Raw genomic sequence first — 18,438 nt, 5'->3', positions numbered from 1 at the left:
GAAGCTGAACCAGTTTGGAGGTTGGCGGTCGATTTGATGAAAAGTTTGGTAGTACACCATGTATCCAGTGCCTTCCTACCCTGGGAATGAACCTGTCATTTACACTAGGTGATATATTATGGGCGTAGGTAGTGGTGCTGAATGCTGAATCAGTGCTATGTGATGTGATTGTGTTGGGCAGGGTTGAGACCTCGTCGGAGACCCAGATAAAGACGGAAGAGAGGCAGTGTTACCCAGGAGGCCGAGTGCTGCAGCACCACCCCAAACTGAACACATACACCCTGACGGTGGACACGTTGCTAGGGAAACCTCCGCCCAGCCTAAAGGGAGAGGTGGAGGAGCTACAGAAACTCATACAGCGCCACAGAGACAAGAAGGTGAGCTATAGAACTCTGCTTTCAACTCTGTTCCTGTTTTAACTCTGTTCCTGTTTTAACTCTGTCTGCTTTTAACTCTCGCATTTTGTTGCTTTAAATCATGACTTACTTGACTTATTCCTTACATCTACTAATGGAGCAAAGGGCTCATTGTCACGCCCTGACTCAGGGGACGTTTGTTTGTTGAGTCAGGGTGTGTATATTCTATGTTGTATATTTCTATGGTGATATTCTAGTATGTCTATTTCTATGTTGGCCGGTGTGGTTCCCAATCAGAGGCAGCTGTCGCTCGTTGTCTCTGATTGGGGACCATACTTAGGCAGCCTATTGGCACTAGTGGGTTGTGGGATCTTGTTCCGTGTTAGGTATGTTTGTTTTGTGTACCTTGGACTTCACGTTTCGTTTGTTGTTTTGTCATTCTGTTTATTCTGAAAAATAAACATGTACGCATATCACGCTGCGCCTTGGTCCGTCCCGTTCATCAACGAGCGTGACACTCATACAGTACAGTATGTACTCTCAGATCCTTCAACCAAATCTTGTGTGCACTAGCTAGCTAATTAACATCTGCGAAAAGAGAAAACATGGCCTATTGTGAGTTACCTGTATGCTATCAGTTTGTTTGCTCTGAAAGATTTGTGTACGTCTTATCTTTACAGGAAGTTAATATGTGTGTGTGTGTATAATAAATAGTGTGTAATTTATTATTTGTGTCATTTGTGGGACAGTTATTCACACTGTGTTTCTATTTGTACTGTAGGAAGATCATGTGCTCCAGCAGCAGTCACCATACGAGCTGAACACTACAGCAGGATCCAGTGGCATCAGCAACACATCAGCACACTCAGCCACAGAGTCACAGCCCCCTCACAGCCATGCCCAGCAGTGGAGGGAGGGCGAGACTCCAGCTTTCAGCGCACCATCCTGTGGAGACCAGCAGGAGGAAGCTGATAGAGAGAGGACAGGCGTAATCACTGCCACGCAGGGCAGCAAGGCAGGGCGCTGTAAAAGGAACCAGGAAGAGAGAGAGAAGAGAAGAGCAGAGACTGAGACGTGCGATAAGGCTGTTGCTGCTCCGACGAAGGCTTCACCAGCCATGGGCCACGCACAGTCTCAGGAACACCCGGAACACACGGAAGCTAAGCATCGGCCCCTGAGGACTACAGGCAGTAGCTGTGGGGACACGAGGGCTCAGAGGACTATGGAAAGGCAGGGCGAGCCTGAGAACATCCAGGAGATGGAGTCTGGGGCTCCTGTGGAGAATGGACAGCACGACGGACATAGCGGTGAGGTTGAGGTGGAGTATGCTGAGGCCACCTCTGAATGTATTCTTCAGACAATGACGGGAGCTGTGAGCCGCCATGAGGCACAGGCTGTAGAGTCACAGGACCCCGAACAAAGACAGGAAACCACTACAGCAGTGACAAGTTATTCTGTGGAGCCCGAGTGGGCCGATAACAGCAACCAGACCCGGGGGTCTGAGACTGAGAGAGGCGGTGATCAGGGCGGTACAGACGAGAGAAAGACAGAGGCAGGAAACCCCAGCCAACAGACCAACGGTAGCACTGAGACAACCAGCAGCAGAAGTGGAGAGACTGACACAAACAGCATGAAGCAGAGCCCCATTATGGCGGATGGAGAGAGTGAGAGCAGCCATTCACACGGACCAGGTAACGTTACAGCACACAAACCCAGTGAGCAGCAGGTCCTGGATCAGCAAGTTAAGGACACATTTGAGGTAGTGGCACCCCCACCACAGCCAAGGCAGGACCAGGACGGCGCCCACAGCCAGGGCCACGAGGCTGGGCAGGAATGTGAGGAACAGCAGTCCACTGACTCAGCCAGCAGAACAGCTGAGGATGGAGAGAGTGGAGATACCATGGGGCAAAAACACTGTGATGTCACGGGCCACACATCCTCTCGTGATGAGGGGGAACTCATCCAGTCGGTCGGCTGCTCCACAGACAAACTGTCTAAGGAGGGGACAGTCACAGGACAGGAGGCCCCTGGGAAGAAGGTGTGTGTACAGTGGGCATCGTTAGAAGAGGCAGACTCTCTGGCGTGTAGAGAGGAAATAGCAGCCACAGCAGTAGCAGTGGTGGCTGTAGCAGTAGCAACTGCTGTAGCAAACCTAGAACAATGCAACTCCAACTCCATGCTGGAGGTAGGCCAGGTACAGGAAGCTGCCGCTGAGAGCCAGAGTGAGCATCAGACCGGACCCAAAGACACTGCACCAAGATCAGGGGTCATGGTGTCTGAGGCCACTGAGAACCTTAGCACCTCAGACAGGGGTCCGACTGTCTCAGCAGGTCCGTTAGAGGAGGATGTGATGGTCAAGAACCCCTCAAAGGGAGCGGATGAGCCTCATGTTAGACAGGGAGAGGAGAACAGTCATCTGTCCAATACCACACATGGGAGTGAGAATGGAGTGGAGGCCAGATTACCAGGCCTGAGTCTGACCCAGGAAGAAAGTGTAGAAGCCAGCAGAGAGTGTGCAGACTCCCACTCACACACGTTGTTACATGATGAAAGGGCTGTGGACAGACAGAGTGCTGAGGTCATATCCTCCTCCTCCTCTATCTCCCCAGAGAGATCCTCAGAGCTGACACATCAGGAGGTCATCCCACAGAGCCCGGCCCCACCAGCCACACCAGCCACACCTGAACATACTCATACACCCAGTGACTCGACCCTGACCACCCTTACACACCCAGACAGTGGTACATCCCTGAGTCCAGAGCTGACTTCCCCCTTGGAGCTAGACAGTGGAACAGGCCTGGGTGACGAGCAGTACAGCTCCTCTGTGGAAGGAGTCATTGGTGTGTCCTTTGGCCTACAGTCTTCAGACACACTGGAAAGCCTGGATGGAGTGTGTGAGAGAACACTGGATACTAAAGAGGAGCGTTCTGAAGCTTTAAAACAGCTTGACAAGCCTGTGAAAGGTAAGGCCACATAATAATATACATATGGCTAGTTTGTAGCTAGTTATGACCCTTTTATATCCTGATTTTTAGGTTTTTGTCTTTGTTTTGCTTGTATAGCTATTAATTTATTGCTCAAGAAGAAGAGGAAAAAAGCTTTTAGTATACAGTTGAAATATTTCAAAGAAGATGACTATCAGCACTAGCTGAAATTCAAACAGATTTGAGGCTAAGCTGAAGCTCACATTTCATTTACATCCCTCTATTGCAGGGGTCTCCAACCTTTTCTAGCATCATTGTTTTTTATAGCTTTCAAATAGGCACATTCTTCTAATCTCCCCCGGGTCCTTTGTGTACAAGAGATGTGTTTTCTGTCAATATACCTGGTAAAATAATGGTTAATAAACAACTATAAGGGGCCCCATAAAACTATATTTTGTATTTTCCGTAATTCTGTTTTCTTTGTAGAATTTTTCCTGGTTTGAATTTTTTTACTCAATATTACAATTATTCATAGAGAAACAATGAAAATGTATGTTCTGAGTCAATGTCAATGCATCAGAAGACCATTTTTGAGGTCTAGGGAAAAAACCAAACAAATTAGATTTTTTAGTGTAGTTCCCCTTTAATTGTGCATTAAGCAAGAGAGTGTGTCGGTCTAGGAATGTTTCTGCTTTTAGGCCTACTGCTGCAGCACTGTCACAAATAATCATATCGTTCTGTCAGGGAAGCCTACTTTAACATTTAATTGAGAAGGTTTTTGGGGAATGTCTTTCTGTCTACACACAAGACGGTTATCATTAGCATCGTTAACTGGCTACATACAGAGTGATAGACAAATGCGCACACCAAACAGACAGACGAGCTATATTGCTGGAAATTAATTGGCAGATAATGTGTTACGTTTGGCTTTTTAAGCCAATAGTGGGAACCAGGAGTGGGATAATGTAAATGTGGCTTTGATTGGATAGTAGCTGGGAGCTTTATGTTTTTGACAGTTTGCGATTGAACACATGAAAAAAATGCAAGTACTTTCAGAATTGCTTGGCAAGCTACTCATAGTTCATATTATTATCTTTTATTATTTCTTATTGTTGTTGCATTGTCGAGAAGGAACCTGCAAGTAAGCATTTCGTTGGACGATGTATACCATGCGTTTCCCATACATACGACTAATTAAAAACGTGAAACTTGAGGATGGCTGCGAGCTACTGTTAGCTGGTGATCTGCTTGTTGGAGACCCCTGCTCTACTGTATACAGTATCTGAGCCTAGCCCAGCTGCTAAATTCAGGCCCAGTGTGCATCCCTAAAATGCTGTTGAAGTGCACCGCCTGCTCTGAGGCATAGCACACTGTCGTATGACTCTGAGCATGTGACCATTAGTTCAGCTATGTGTCAACTGCTGCTAAAGAGAGGCTGTCATTTGTCATGACATTCTGGTGAGGTTGAACTACAGAACATTTACCTCAAACAAGTCCCCAAACAGAAACTAGAACGAAATGTAACTTAGCTAAGTCTGTGTGTCCACAATATTGTCAGCTTCAGTATGTGAATTAGAGAAGCTTGATTTTCAGGAGAAACATAACATGAGACTCTGGCCTCTGGTCCCTGAGTCAGTCTGAAAAGGTCAAAGGCTTCATATCAGTCATCTAGAGCGCTATGTGAATGTGAATGGAGCTGGCTGTTTATTTATGTATGCCAGTCTGTGTATCCAAGCAAGAATACAATGATCTCACCAGACCTTACAGTAGGCTCTGAAAATAGATGTAGCCTGAACGGTGGTCTTCCACTCAGAGCCCCGGGCCAAATCTTGGCGGTCTGTAAGCACATGGCTACGCCCTGGCCCTTTCCCGTCTGGATGGGAATATGAAGGAGTTCCTCTACATCTACACTGATGTGGTATAAATATCAGTGCAGTGTTGACTGATGCTCAGCAACATCATTGTTCCCTAATAGAAATGACTGCGTTTCCCCCCACCTACCTCCTCTCTTCCTGCATGACAGCTGGTTTGTTGTTGCTATCCAAATGGTTGTCAAGGCACTTTAATTTACTGAGAGGATTCAGTGTTAGTTTGTCCTCAAGGTCATAAGATCATAGCTTCATATTCCTCTTCCTGTGTCATCATACCTGTGTCATACCTATGTCTCTTACTGTATCTCTCCCCAGACAAAGACACAGTCTGTCCATCCCAGGGAGAAGAGAAGGGGAAGAAGGAATCCCTCTCAGACACGACAGACTCTACACTGGTGAGTTTATGTTCATGTGTTTATGAATTTACAGTCCCAGGTTATTTAATAATTTGGAACATAAGTAAAAACTTACTCTGACTCCAGTCCCCACAAATCAGAGGGAAGTCACATGTAGTCTGATTAATGTAACATTTTTCATGACTGGGAGATCATTTGTTTCTGGGAAGTGATTATCTTATCGCTGTTCCATGCCAAGCAGTCCCACCTGACCCCACTAAATAAAACATTTTTCATGTTGTTTGCCTTCACTTTTGGGGATGTCCGTACAAACATGACGCACTTTTCGGCCTGACAAGCTGAACTCTGTCTTCTAAAAGTCGTGTTGGCAGATATGGGAAAGCTCTGGCCATGCAGTTCACTGTGTGTGTGTGCTTACCCATGCCCTGGCCTGAGTGTGATCTAACCTGCCCTGCCCTACCCTGTTTAACGAGGAGAAAATAAAGATGACCTCACTGTATCTTCTCTCCCCTGAGAGGAGTGATATGAGGGGTGAGAAACACGCCGCAGAGAGGGAGGCAGAAATAACATAGTCCCTCTCTGACAGCAGCAGCAGAAGTGTGAAGGGAGGGAGAGGAAGTGTCTTATTACCAGCACGATACATCCACATCAGCAGGGCCAGGGCACTGCCCTCCATCACAGCTCTAGAAACATATCTCTTCCTATGGGAAGCCATATTGTTTCATACCCTTGTCATTCTCGGTTTCTGACCACCTGGTTCTGACCTTCTATTGTATAGTAGGTATTATAAACTTGGTGGTTCGAGTCCTGAATGCTGATTGATTGACAGCCATGGTATATCAGACCGTATACATTTATTTTTGTTGGTAACCAGTTTATAATAGCAATAAGGCACCTCTGGGGTTTGTGGTATATTGCCAATATACTGTACCATGGCTAAGGGTCAGTATCCAGGCACTCTGCGTTACGTCGTGCTTAAGAACAGCCCTTAGCCATGGTATATTGGCCATATATACCACAACCCCTCGGGCCTTATTGCTTAATTATGTTATGGTGAGGGACTGACCGTGCAGATGTGGGCAGCCTTCATTTGGGATTGTCTTGTGGTGTTTGTGTCAGCATAGGCCACAGAGCCTATGTGACTGGGATGATCTAAAACTGTATGCTTAGTTCATGTCATATGCTTCAGCCATGTCATATGCTTCAGCCACAAGCACATGGTGTGTGGCACCACTGTTGCAATCACACAAACAATTACACCACAATCTCAGTGTGCTCATCATCGATGTTGTTTCGCTTAATCTCTGCCGGCAACTATGATAATTGTCTTTCCTCATGAGGTATTTGAGTATTGTTCAGCTATAATATGTTCTGTACTTATCTTTAAATCAAAACTGTAACTCGGCCACTCAGGAACATTCACTGTCTTCTTGGTAAGCAACTCCAGTGTAGATTTGGCCTTGAGTTTTAGGTTACCAGGTTTTCCTCTAGGATTTGCCTGTGCTTAGCTCCATTCCGTTTCTTTTTTATCCTCCCCAGTCCTTAACGATTGCAAGCATACCCATAACATGATACAGCCACCACTATGCTTGACAATATGGAGAGTTGTACTCAGTAATGTGTTGTATTGGATTTGCCCCAAACATAACACTTTGTATTCAGGAAAAAAAGTGAATTGCTTTGTCACATTTTGACACATGCAGTGTTACTTTAGTGCCTAGTTACAAACAAGATGCATTTGGAATATTTGTATTCTGTACAGGCTTCCTCCTTTTCACTCTGTCAATTAGGTTAGTATTGAGGAGTAACTACAATGTTGTTGATCCATCCTAATTTTTTCCCTATCACAGCCATTATACTCTAACTGTTTTAAAACCCTCTAAAGTCAATTTCCGAGCCCCTGCGGAAATCTAATTAGCATCATAAAGAAAAAAGCTACAGCTGTGTTTTTCAGACCATGAAACAAATCCCTAAAATCGGCCTTCTCAGACTATTATGACCCCTCTATGGAAAGGTGAGTCTCTCACGAACATGTACATGTCAGTTGTTTTGCTATATGATGCCTAAAAGCATCACTAGACTCGTCTGAAGGTAGCCCAATACCAGTTTAAAAAACGAGTGGAAGTACACACTGAGTGTACAAAACATTAAGAACATCTTCCTAATATTGAGTTACACCCCTCCCCCCTCGCCTTTTGCCCTCAGAACAGCCTTAATTCGTTGGGGCATGGACTCTACAAGGTGTCGCAAGTGTTCCACAGGGATGCTGGCCCATGTTGACTCCAATGCTTCCCACAGTTGTGTTAAGTTAGCTGGATATCCTTTGTGGTGGACCATTCTTGATACACATGGGAAACTGTTGAGCGTGAAAAACCCAGCAGCGTTGCAGTTTTTGACAGGTGCGCCTGGCACATACTACCATACCCCGTTCAAATGCACTTAAATATTTTGCCTTGCCCATTCACCCTATGAATGGCACACATGCACAATCCATGTCTCAATTGTCTCAAGGCTTAAAGATCCTTCTTTAACCTGTCTCCTCCCCTTCATCTACACTGATTTGAAGTGGATTAAACAACTGACATCAATACGGGATCATAGCTTTCACCTGGATTCACCTGGTCAGTCTGTCATGGAAAGAGCAGGTGTTCATAATGTTTGGTACACTCCGTGTATATGGAAATCGTTTAGCTACTAAAAAGGGGTTAAATATGTGTCCCAAAAAATAACTAATTGTTTCCTGATCTTTCTTATGTCTCTCAGTCATATACTTCAAAACAAAATTCATTTAGATATTTTTTAGACTCTGTTTTTCCATGTATGAATCTGTTATTCAATGTGTTTCTATGGGCTAATAGCAGAAAGGCCAAATTCAATGTTTAATCAAATAATGTAAAAAAAATATGCAATCCTCAAATTCTAACTCAAATAGCTAAATGGACCTAGACCATCTTAAAATAATTCCACATCTGAAAACAATTCAATATGTTACCTTAGTAACTTAGTATTTTGACGTCGGAGCTCCATTCCGGCAACACTAGTCGCCGCTCAACTCCATTGTAAATCGTGGAGTTGAGTTTAACAGGAACCTTGACCTTTTTTTTCCAATGGTAAACAGCCTGAGTAAACTATCTTATTTGTTTACCATCTTTGGTTTCCGCCTCAATGATTATGACAACGTGTCAGAGAGACAACCTGTCAGAGAGACAACCTGTGACAGGACAGATTGGAGGAGCTGCCTGGAATAATAACTTGATGCTTGTCACCAACAGAGGGAAGTCTAACATCAACTGGAGCTGCATGTTGGTTGACAGACTGCACCAGAGATCTACATTTGTTTGAAAATGTTGATGACCAAAGTTTTCAACAATACATGGATCATACAAAATAGAATATAGAGCACTTACAGATTCACTATTGATATAATAATAATATGTCATTTAGCAGACGCTTTTATCCAAAGCGACTTACAGTCATGTGTGCATACATTTTTACGTATGGGTGGTCCCGGGGATCGAACTCACTACCCTGGCGTTACAAGCGCCATGCTCTACCAATTGAGCTACAGAGGACATTGATGTTACATTGATGATATAAAGTAAGATGTTACGTTTGTGGAATGCTTTGTTTTGACATGCATCACAGCTTTTAGTGTGAAGGAGGTAATGCCCTTCGAAAAACAGAACTCTGAGTACTGTGGAGGAAGATTTGCAGAGAGCAGCCTGGAGAGAAGTCCTGAAAGACAGAGCAGATGGTGCTGCTGTTCCTGCCAGCCCTGGCTGTGTGTCCTCAGGCACCCCCTTGTGTTGTGTTGTAGTATAACTACCTCCAGATGTGTGCTTGGGCTGCTCTCCGCTGCAATTCATACGGTTTAACGAGAAAAATAAACAGATTATACAAAGTATTTTTCTTCTACACCAGAAGCTTTGGTTCAGTAATATTTTAGAGGCGTGCTTGAAAGCCTGCAGTCTAGTCAGGAATTGTGATTAGGAAGGGTAATGATTTTTGAGTTTTCACAGGTTACCAAAGTGAGCATGATAAGGCTGTTATAAATCTGGCACTCATCCTTACTGCAGTGGAAAGGGCTGTCTGGACGCTGTAGGACTTAGTAGGTCCTGAGGCTGCTTAGTGCTCCATTCATAACAGGAAAGAGGATTTCCACCATATTGTTTGATTTTGGGGACGATTGGGTAGGGGGAAGGGGTAGCTGGTGAAGTCTTCAGTGAGATTGATCAGTGGAGCTGGACAAACACACACTGAGCCTGTTCATAGCTCACTGAGTCTGACCATGGTGAGTCATGCTGTCTGAGTGTGTGTGTGAGAAGGGGAATATCAGTCATTTCACTAAGTCTTTACACATGTCCCTCTTCTTTTCCCTCCCTCCCTCCGGTTTCTCTTCCCCTTCCTCCGTAGTTCCTCTGTAGTTGTACAGCAGGATACACACCTAGAAAAAAGGGTTCCAAAAGGGTTCTTTGGCTGTCCCCATAAGATAACCCTTTTTAGTTCCAGGTAGAACCCTTTTTGGTTCCAGGTAGAACCCTTTTGGGTACCATGTAGAACCCTCTGTGGAAAGGGTTTTACATGGAACCCAAAAGGGTTCTACCTGGAACCAAAATGGTTCTATCTCGAACCAAAAAGGGTTCTTCAAAGTGTTCTCTTATGTATGAGGAAACACAACCATGCAGTTAGTTTTTCTCTCCAGCCCCTTTCTCTGTAACACCTACTGTAGGTAGGTCCTACACCAGCCTAGGTCCTATAGGGTTATGGTCCTACACCAGTCTAGGTCCTATAGGGTTATGGTCCTACACCAGTCTAGGTCCTATAGGGTTATGGTCCTACACCAGTCTAGGTCCTATAGGGTTATGGTCCTACACCAGCCTAGGTCCTATAGGGTTAGGGTTCTATACCAGCCTAGGTCCTATAGGGTTATGGTCCTACACCAGCCTAGGTCCTATAGGGTTAAGGGTTCTATACCAGCCTAGGTCCTTTAGGGTTAGGGTTCTATACCAGCCTAGGTCCTATAGGGTTAGGGTTCTATACCAGCCTAGGTCCTATAGGGTTATGGTCCTACACCAGCCTAGGTCCTATAGGGTTAGGGTTCTATACCAGCCTAGGTCCTATAGGGTTATGGTTCTATACCAGCCTAGGTCCTATAGTGGTATGGTTCTATACCAGCCTAGGTCCTATAGGGTTATGGTTCTATACCAGCCTAGGTCCTATAGGGTTATGGTTCTATACCAGCCTAGGTCCTATAGGGTTATGGTTCTATACCAGCCTAGGTCCTATAGTGGTATGGTTCTATACCAGCCTAGGTCCTATAGTGGTATGGTTCTATACCAGCCTAGGTCCTATAGGGTTATGGTTCTATACCAGCCTAGGTCCTATAGGGTTATGGTTCTATACCAGCCTAGGTCATATAGGGTTATGGTCAAATCAAATCAAATGTTATTGGTCACATACACGTGTTTAGCAGATGTTATTGCGGGTGTAGCATACTAGCCTAGGTCCTAAGCCCAGAGCTCCATAGGTGCCATGTATTTAGCAGAGACCCAGTCTCAGGCCCTCTGTGTTTATATGCATCAGGGCTTTACAAAGGCCCCTTCACAGTGCTCCCCCTCCCCTCCCTCCCCTTCTACCACCTCTCTCAACCCACCCTGACCCACTGCCTTTTATGATAATTTATCCATCTCTCAGGGGAGTAGTTCATGTGCTGCACCCACACCACTATGCTAACTGAGCAGGAAGCATGGGAAATGATACGCTTATTGACATTTTGTTCAGAGACTTCTAAGTGAATTCTGTGTTCTTAAATGTTTTGAATAGGCTTTTATTTACAGTAGGCGTGTTGAGAGTTTGTTGTGGTATGCACAGTGGTGGTAGAGTATTAAAATAGAAGGCAGTTCTTTGTTAGCGCAGCACGAGAGGCAGGAGGGAATATGGAAGTGTTTACTGTTAGAAAGGTGGGGTGGGGGCAGGGCATGCAGATTAGTCACAATAGAAACAGGAAGCTTTGGCTATGAGGGTGATTTGTGTGTGTGTGTGTGTGTGTGTGTGTACTTGAGAGTGTTCTGTGCTGTTTTCAGGCTATGTTTATATCTGCTTGTATGGCTTTGTCCTGTCTTTCTTTGCCCTCGTGTGTGACTTACTATTCAGAATGGCTGCTAAGCCAGACCTGCCTGTTGATAGAACTATCTTAGCAATTGTAATAATGATGTAACAAGGTGAATTGTTTGGACATTTCTTGCCAGTTACGCAGTGGGAAGTCAAAAGGGAAGCTAAACCACATGTTGATCAAGTTTTCCCCTTTCTCCATAGTGATAGGTTTTAACCAATGAGAATGACCTGACTAGAAAAGATGAGCACATAATGTATTTGGGTCTGTTCTGTTATTTTCCTCTCATAATGTTATGTGTAGTGTACCTTGGGGAGTAGTAGGATAAGGGGCAAGTTGCTCTTGTTTCCAGGGGTTGTGTTGCGTTCCACTCAGCTGCCCAGATGTGTTAGTTAGAACTGAAGGAGCCCCAGCCGTCTCAAGTCTCTCTCGCTCTCTCTCGTCATGTGGACAGTTTGTAATGGTTGCCATGCTTCCAGCTGTTTGTCTGTTCCATTGATGACTGTCTGCAGATGTGGAGTTTTTTCCTGCTTTTTTCCAGTCTTTCACACAGAGGGCAGTTCTGCATTCTCCTCTGCTTCTGTTCCTGGGGGTTGAGGTCATTTTACACACATTGAGATTTGAATTTTGAGCTTACTGATTAGCTTGGGATGTTTACCATGCATTCACTGTTTCTAGTTAAATTCCTTACATGTAAAGATGTATGTTTTTAATTAAAACAATTATTCTACTTTTTAACTGTAGTGTTATTTAATAGAAGCCTATGGGACAAGCAACAGTAGTTGATTATTTTTGTACTTGTTTGACATTTTACTGCATTGTTAGGAGCTAGTAACATAAGAATTTTGCTGCACCTGCTATAACATTTGCTCAACTGTGTAGGTGACTAATAAACTTTAATTTGATAGTTTCCCCTAGGAAAAGGCTTATCTTCCCTCCTTACGGCGGAGGAATTGCAGTGTGTAGGAGAGCATCCCTCTCCTGGAGTCAGGATGGCAGTATTCAGGGCTGGCATCCCAGAGGCTTCTCTCATGGCTGGCTGCCTTAGACTGTTTTCAAAGACACGTGCCCTCTCCCTGCCACTCAGCATCACAGCATTACACTGTTCAACTGGTCACCAAATACACACGCTCTCTCCCTGCCACTCAGCATCACAGCATTACACTGTTCAACTGGTCACCAAATACACACGCTCTCTCCCTGCCACTCAGCATCACAGCATTACACTGTTCAACTGGTCACCAAATACACACGCTCTCTCCCTGCCACTCAGCATCACAGCATTACACTGTTCAACTGGTCACCAAAGAGACACGCTCTCTCCCTGCCACTCAGCATCACAGCACTACACTGTTCAACTGGTCACCAAATACACACGCTCTCTCCCTGCCACTCAGCATCACAGCATTACACTGTTCAACTGGTCACCAAAGAGACACGCTCTCTCCCTGCCACTCAGCATCACAGCACTACACTGTTCAACTGGTCACCAAATACACACGCTCTCTCCCTGCCACTCAGCATCACAGCATTACACTGTTCAACTGGTCACCAAATACACACGCTCTCTCCCTGCCACTCAGCATCACAGCACTACACTGTTCAACTGGTCACCAAATACACACGCTCTCTCCCTGCCACTCAGCATCACAGCATTACACTGTTCAACTGGTCACCAAATACACACGCTCTCTCCCTGCCACTCAGCATCACAGCACTACACTGTTCAACTGGTCACCAAATACACACGCTCTCTCCCTGCCACTCAGCATCACAGCATTACACTGTTCAACTGGTCACCAAATACACACGCTCTCTCCCTGCCACTCAGCATCGCAGCACTACACTGTTCAACTGGTCACCAAATACACACGCTCTCTCCCTGCCACTCAGCATCACAGCATTACACTGTTCAACTGGTCACCAAATACACACGCTCTCTCCCTGCCACTCAGCATCGCAGCACTACACTGTTCAACTGGTCACCAAAGAGACACGCTCTCTCCCTGCCACTCAGCATCACAGCATTACACTGTTCAACTGGTCACCAAATACACACGCTCTCTCCCTGCCACTCAGCATCGCAGCACTACACTGTTCAACTGGTCACCAAAGAGACACGCTCTCTCCCTGCCACTCAGCATCACAGCACAACACTGTTCAACTGGTCACCAAAGAGACACGCTCTCTCCCTGCCACTCAGCATCACAGCACTACACTGTTCAACTGGTCACCAAAGAGACACGCTCTCTCCCTGCCACTCAGCATCACAGCACAACACTGTTCAACTGGTCACCAAAGAGACACGCTCTCTCCCTGCCACTCAGCATCACAGCACTACACTGTTCAACTGGTCACCAAAGAGACACGCTCTCTCCCTGCCACTCAGCATCACAGCACAACACTGTTCAACTGGTCACCAAAGAGACACGCTCTCTCCCTGCCACTCAGCATCACAGCACTACACTGTTCAACTGGTCACCAAAGAGACACGCTCTCTCCCTGCCGCTCAGCATCACAGCACAACACAGGAAGAGGAAATTGATTGAGATAGAAGAGAGGATAAGAGGACGGGAAATGAACAGAAAATGGAAGTAGATGAATAGAGGAAAACAGCCAAAAAGCAGTATCAGTAAAAGCGAGGAGAGGGAATGAGGGAGAGGCTCAGTGAGTAACAGTGAATTTGAGAGGAGGGAGGAGTGTGTGGGAGGGAGGGAGGGAGGGAGGGTGGGAGGGAGGGTCAGACTGAGGGGCTGGTTCTGTGAGCAGATGTGGGAAGAGTTGCTCATTTTCCCCAAACTTTACGAAGGACTCCACAAGCCTGGGCTTCATGTTGGAATCTAGCGCCTTTCTGTTAATAACCACTCCTTTTCACTGCCTGGAAAGATGTACGAGCGACACAAGCGGAGGTATAGTCTGCGTGGAAAGGGGGAGAGAACAGTGGATGTCGTTTTGATAAAGGTATGAATGGACGGAGAATCTTTTTAGTTTCCACATGAGAGAGCTCTACTCCTATGATCATGGAAATATTTTGTATCTAGTTTTTATAAATGTGTGTTTTGTGTTATAGCTTTTCTTCTCTGCTGTATCCGTGTGGTAACAAATTAGATTTCGTATCTACGCTGCAAAGAAGACTGTCACATTTCATGTCACAGAAAAATAATTTAGTCACTGAGTGCGTATTTGTCCGGTTGTGTCTAATTGTTAGCTGTTCCTCTGTGTGTGCTCAGGAGGTGTGGAGTGTGTGTGAGCCGTTGGTAGACGGGTACACTGACAGCCTCTAGGAGTGTGCGCTCAGGGTGGAGTTTGTTTTTGGATGGAGAATGGAGGCCTGCAGGCCAGATCCCAGGAATATCCATTCTCTTTCCCTCTTTCTCTCTCTTTCATTCTTTCTCTCTTTCTCTCTCATTCTCTCTCTTTCTCTTCCTTTCTCTCTCCTCACTCTCCTCTCCGGCTCTGTCTCTCTCTCCCCCTTTCTCTTTCTCTCTATCACTCTTTCTCCTTGTTTATTTTGGTTGACTCTTTGTCTGTGTGCAAAGTGTGAGTCACTGAATACAATGCTAGGATTCTGCAAGTGATGCATATTCTGTTGTCTGTGTGTGTCGGGATAGATTATGTCTCAAATATCTCATAGACTTGTCAAAACCTGTCCCCTTTTAATTCAACAGATTCAAAAAGAATACAGCTTCGATCGTGTTTTTCCATAGGCATTCACAGATACAACCTTATAAAACAGGCAAACCAGAATTTTCTGTGAAACACAATTATTGCTCAAGGGTATGGCAACCTTTTCAGTGGAGGATGAAGGAGTTGAGTGATATGCATAGCATCTCTCAATCATTATCATCACTTCAAGCATGTCTCCCTACTGTAGCTGGGTGGGACTGGGAACAGTGGTATAATACCAGTGGAATGTGTCTTGTGGGCTCTGGGCTGGTGAATATACAGTATATGTAGTGGTAAGGAAGGGCACTGTATCTGTATCTGAGAGAGGCCAGCCCAAATCAGCAGAGCCTGTTGAAGCATTTGGACAGAGTAGAGTGGCCTGTCGATTAGAGGTGTGAAAAGGGGTCAGGCTGCATCTCTGTGGCCAGGCGTCAGACTCTATCTTTGGGCCTGAGACCTGGGACCTCTCCCCTCTGCTCGCCATGATCTTTGGAAGTCACAGAACAGGCCAGACTAGCATTGGACAATGACTAGATTTGACACCTGGTAGGTCGCTCCGCTTGGATGTCGGCCCACCACCTCAAGCTTAACCTCGACAAGACGGAGCTGCTCTTCCTCCCGGGGAAGGCCTACACGCTCTAAGACCTCTCCATCACGGTTGTCAACTCCATGGTGTCCCTCTGCCAGAGTGCAACGAACCTTGGCATGATTCTGGACAACACCCTGTCGTTCTCTGCAAACATCGAGGCAGTGCAGGTTCATGCTCCTGCAGGTTTCTTGCTCTGCAACATCTGTAGAGTACGACCTTTCCTCACACAGGAAGCGGTGCAGGTCCTAATCCAGGCACTTGTCATCTCCCGTCTAGACTACTGCAGCTCTCTGTTGGCTGGGCTTCCTTCTTGTGCCATAAAACCCCTGCAACTTATGCCCACCTGGTGTTCAACCTTCCTATGTTCTCCCATGTCACCCCGCTCCTCCGCCCACTCCACTGCTCGCATCCACTACAAGATCATGGTGCTTGCCTACGGAGCAGCTAGGGGAACTGCCCCTCCCTACCTTCAGGCTATGCTCAAACCCTACACACCTACCCGAGCACTCCGTTCTGCCAGATCTGGTCTCTTGGCCATCCCACCCCTAAGGGAGGGCAGCTCCCGCTCAGCCCAGTCTTCTCTGTCCAGGCACCACAATGGTGGAACCAGCTTCCCCCAAATGTCAGGACAGCGGAGTCCCTGCCCATCTTCCGAAAATGTCTGAAACCCTACCTTTTCAAAGAGTATCTTAAATAAATACCAAAATGTATATTTTCCTACTAGCACTGACTTTGCTGATAACTACTTTATTGAGGGAAAATGTACTTACTACAGCTGTGATATGTGGTTGTTTCACCTAGCTATCCTACGATGAATGCACTAATTATACGTCGCTCTGGATAAGAGCGTCTGCTATATCACTAAAATGTCAAATGAAAATGTGGATGGCTTTAATACAGAGGGGAAGAGAGGCCCAAGTAAGTACACTGTTATTGTGTTACTTTTTCCTAATTTTGAATGACTAACGTTACTTCATCTCTGTACCCCACACATACAATTATCTGTAAGGTCCCTCAGTCAAGCAGTGAATTTCAAACACAGATTCAACCACAAAGACCAGGGAGGTTTTCCAATGCCACGCAAAGAAGGGCACTTATTGGTAGATGAGTAAAAAAAATACACAAGAAACAGACATTGAATGTCCCTTTGAGCATGGTGAAGTTATTAATTACACTTTGGATGGTGTGTCAATACCCCCAGTCACTACAAAGATACAGGTGTCCTTCCTAACTTAGTTGCCAAAGAGGAAGGAAACTGCTCAGGGATTTCACCATGAGGCCAATGGTGACTTTAAAGCAGTTACAGAGTTTAATGGCTGTGATAGGAGAAAACTGAAGATGGATCAACAACATTGTAGTTACTCCACAATACTAACCGTAATGACTGAGTGAGAAGAAGGAAGGCAGTACAGAATACAATTATTCCAAAACATGATTCCTGTTTGCAATAAGGCACTAAAGTAAAATTGCAAAAAATGTGTCAAAGAAAGGAACTTTATGTCCTGAATACAAAGTGTTTATTTGGGGGAAAATCCAACAGAACACATCACTGAGTACCACTCCAAGCATGGTGGTGGCTGCATCATGTTATGGGTATGCTTGTCATCGGCAAGGACTAGGGAGTTTTTTAGGATAAAAATAAACGGAATAGAGCTAAGCACAGGCAAAATCCTAGAGGAAAACCTGGCTCAGTCTGCTTTCCAACAGACACTGGGAGACAAATTCAACTTTCAGCAGGAGAATAACCTAAAACACATGGCCAAATATACACTGGAGTTGCTTACCAAGATGACATTGAATATTCCTAAGTGGCCTAGTTACAGTTTTGACTTGAAAATCTATGGCAAGACTTGAAAATGGGTATCTAGCAATGATCAACAACCAACTTGACAGAGCTTTAATAACTTTTTTGGGAATAATGTTGAGATATTATACAATCCAGGTGTGCACAATGCTCTTAGAGACTTATCCAGAAAGACTCACTGCTGTAATCGCTGCCAAATGTGATTCTAACATTTATTGACCCAGGGGAGTGAATACTTATCTAATTTACATACTTCTGTATTTAATTTTCAATAAAAAAAATGTAATGTCTAAAAACATGTTTTCACTTAGTCATTATGGGGTATTGTGTGTAGATGGGTGAGGGGGAAAAAAACAATTTAACACAACAAAATGTGGACTAGTCAAGGGATATAACTACTGTCTGAAGGACTGTATATTAAGTGTGTGTTTGATTTCAAAAGGAAGAGACAAGATGGCCCCTATACCTTATTTATTGCATCTGGCTTACGACTTCCCCTAAAAGTGGTGGTGGTGGTCAGATCAGATATCTTCTTCCTTAGCTTTGGTACTCTCTCAGACTGTGAGAATCTGTCCTGTGAAGTCCTTTGGTGTGGTGTGGTGAACTCGTGCCAGCGGTAAAGCTCCTTGCTACTCCTTGCTAGTCCCACTCCTGGGAGAAATCTTGTTTGAAATAATTTATTCCCCCGACTCTGTTAACTATGCCTCTGATTTAGAAAAACGCCTTCAAACCATTGGATGCCGTCTACCATAGCGCCCTT

General features: G+C 45.3%; 1 protein-coding gene across 1 annotated transcript in view; it reads left to right on the top strand.

The window, feature by feature from the left end:
• The window catches only part of LOC311137460 (A-kinase anchor protein 13-like), a 168,246-nt gene that overhangs the window by 102,046 nt on the left and 47,762 nt on the right, over nt 1-18,438 (top strand). Inside the window, exons 6-8 of the mRNA XM_084171978.1 lie at nt 182-377; nt 1,138-3,319; nt 5,467-5,546. Coding sequence (XP_084028104.1) covers nt 182-377; nt 1,138-3,319; nt 5,467-5,546 — 2,458 coding nt within the window. The remainder of the gene's footprint in view (nt 1-181; nt 378-1,137; nt 3,320-5,466; nt 5,547-18,438) is intronic.

Source organism: Coregonus lavaretus (genome assembly GCF_964263955.1).
Source record: "Coregonus lavaretus genome assembly, chromosome: 11".
NCBI lineage: Eukaryota > Metazoa > Chordata > Actinopteri > Salmoniformes > Salmonidae > Coregonus > Coregonus lavaretus.
This window is presented reverse-complemented; position numbering and strand designations above follow the sequence as displayed.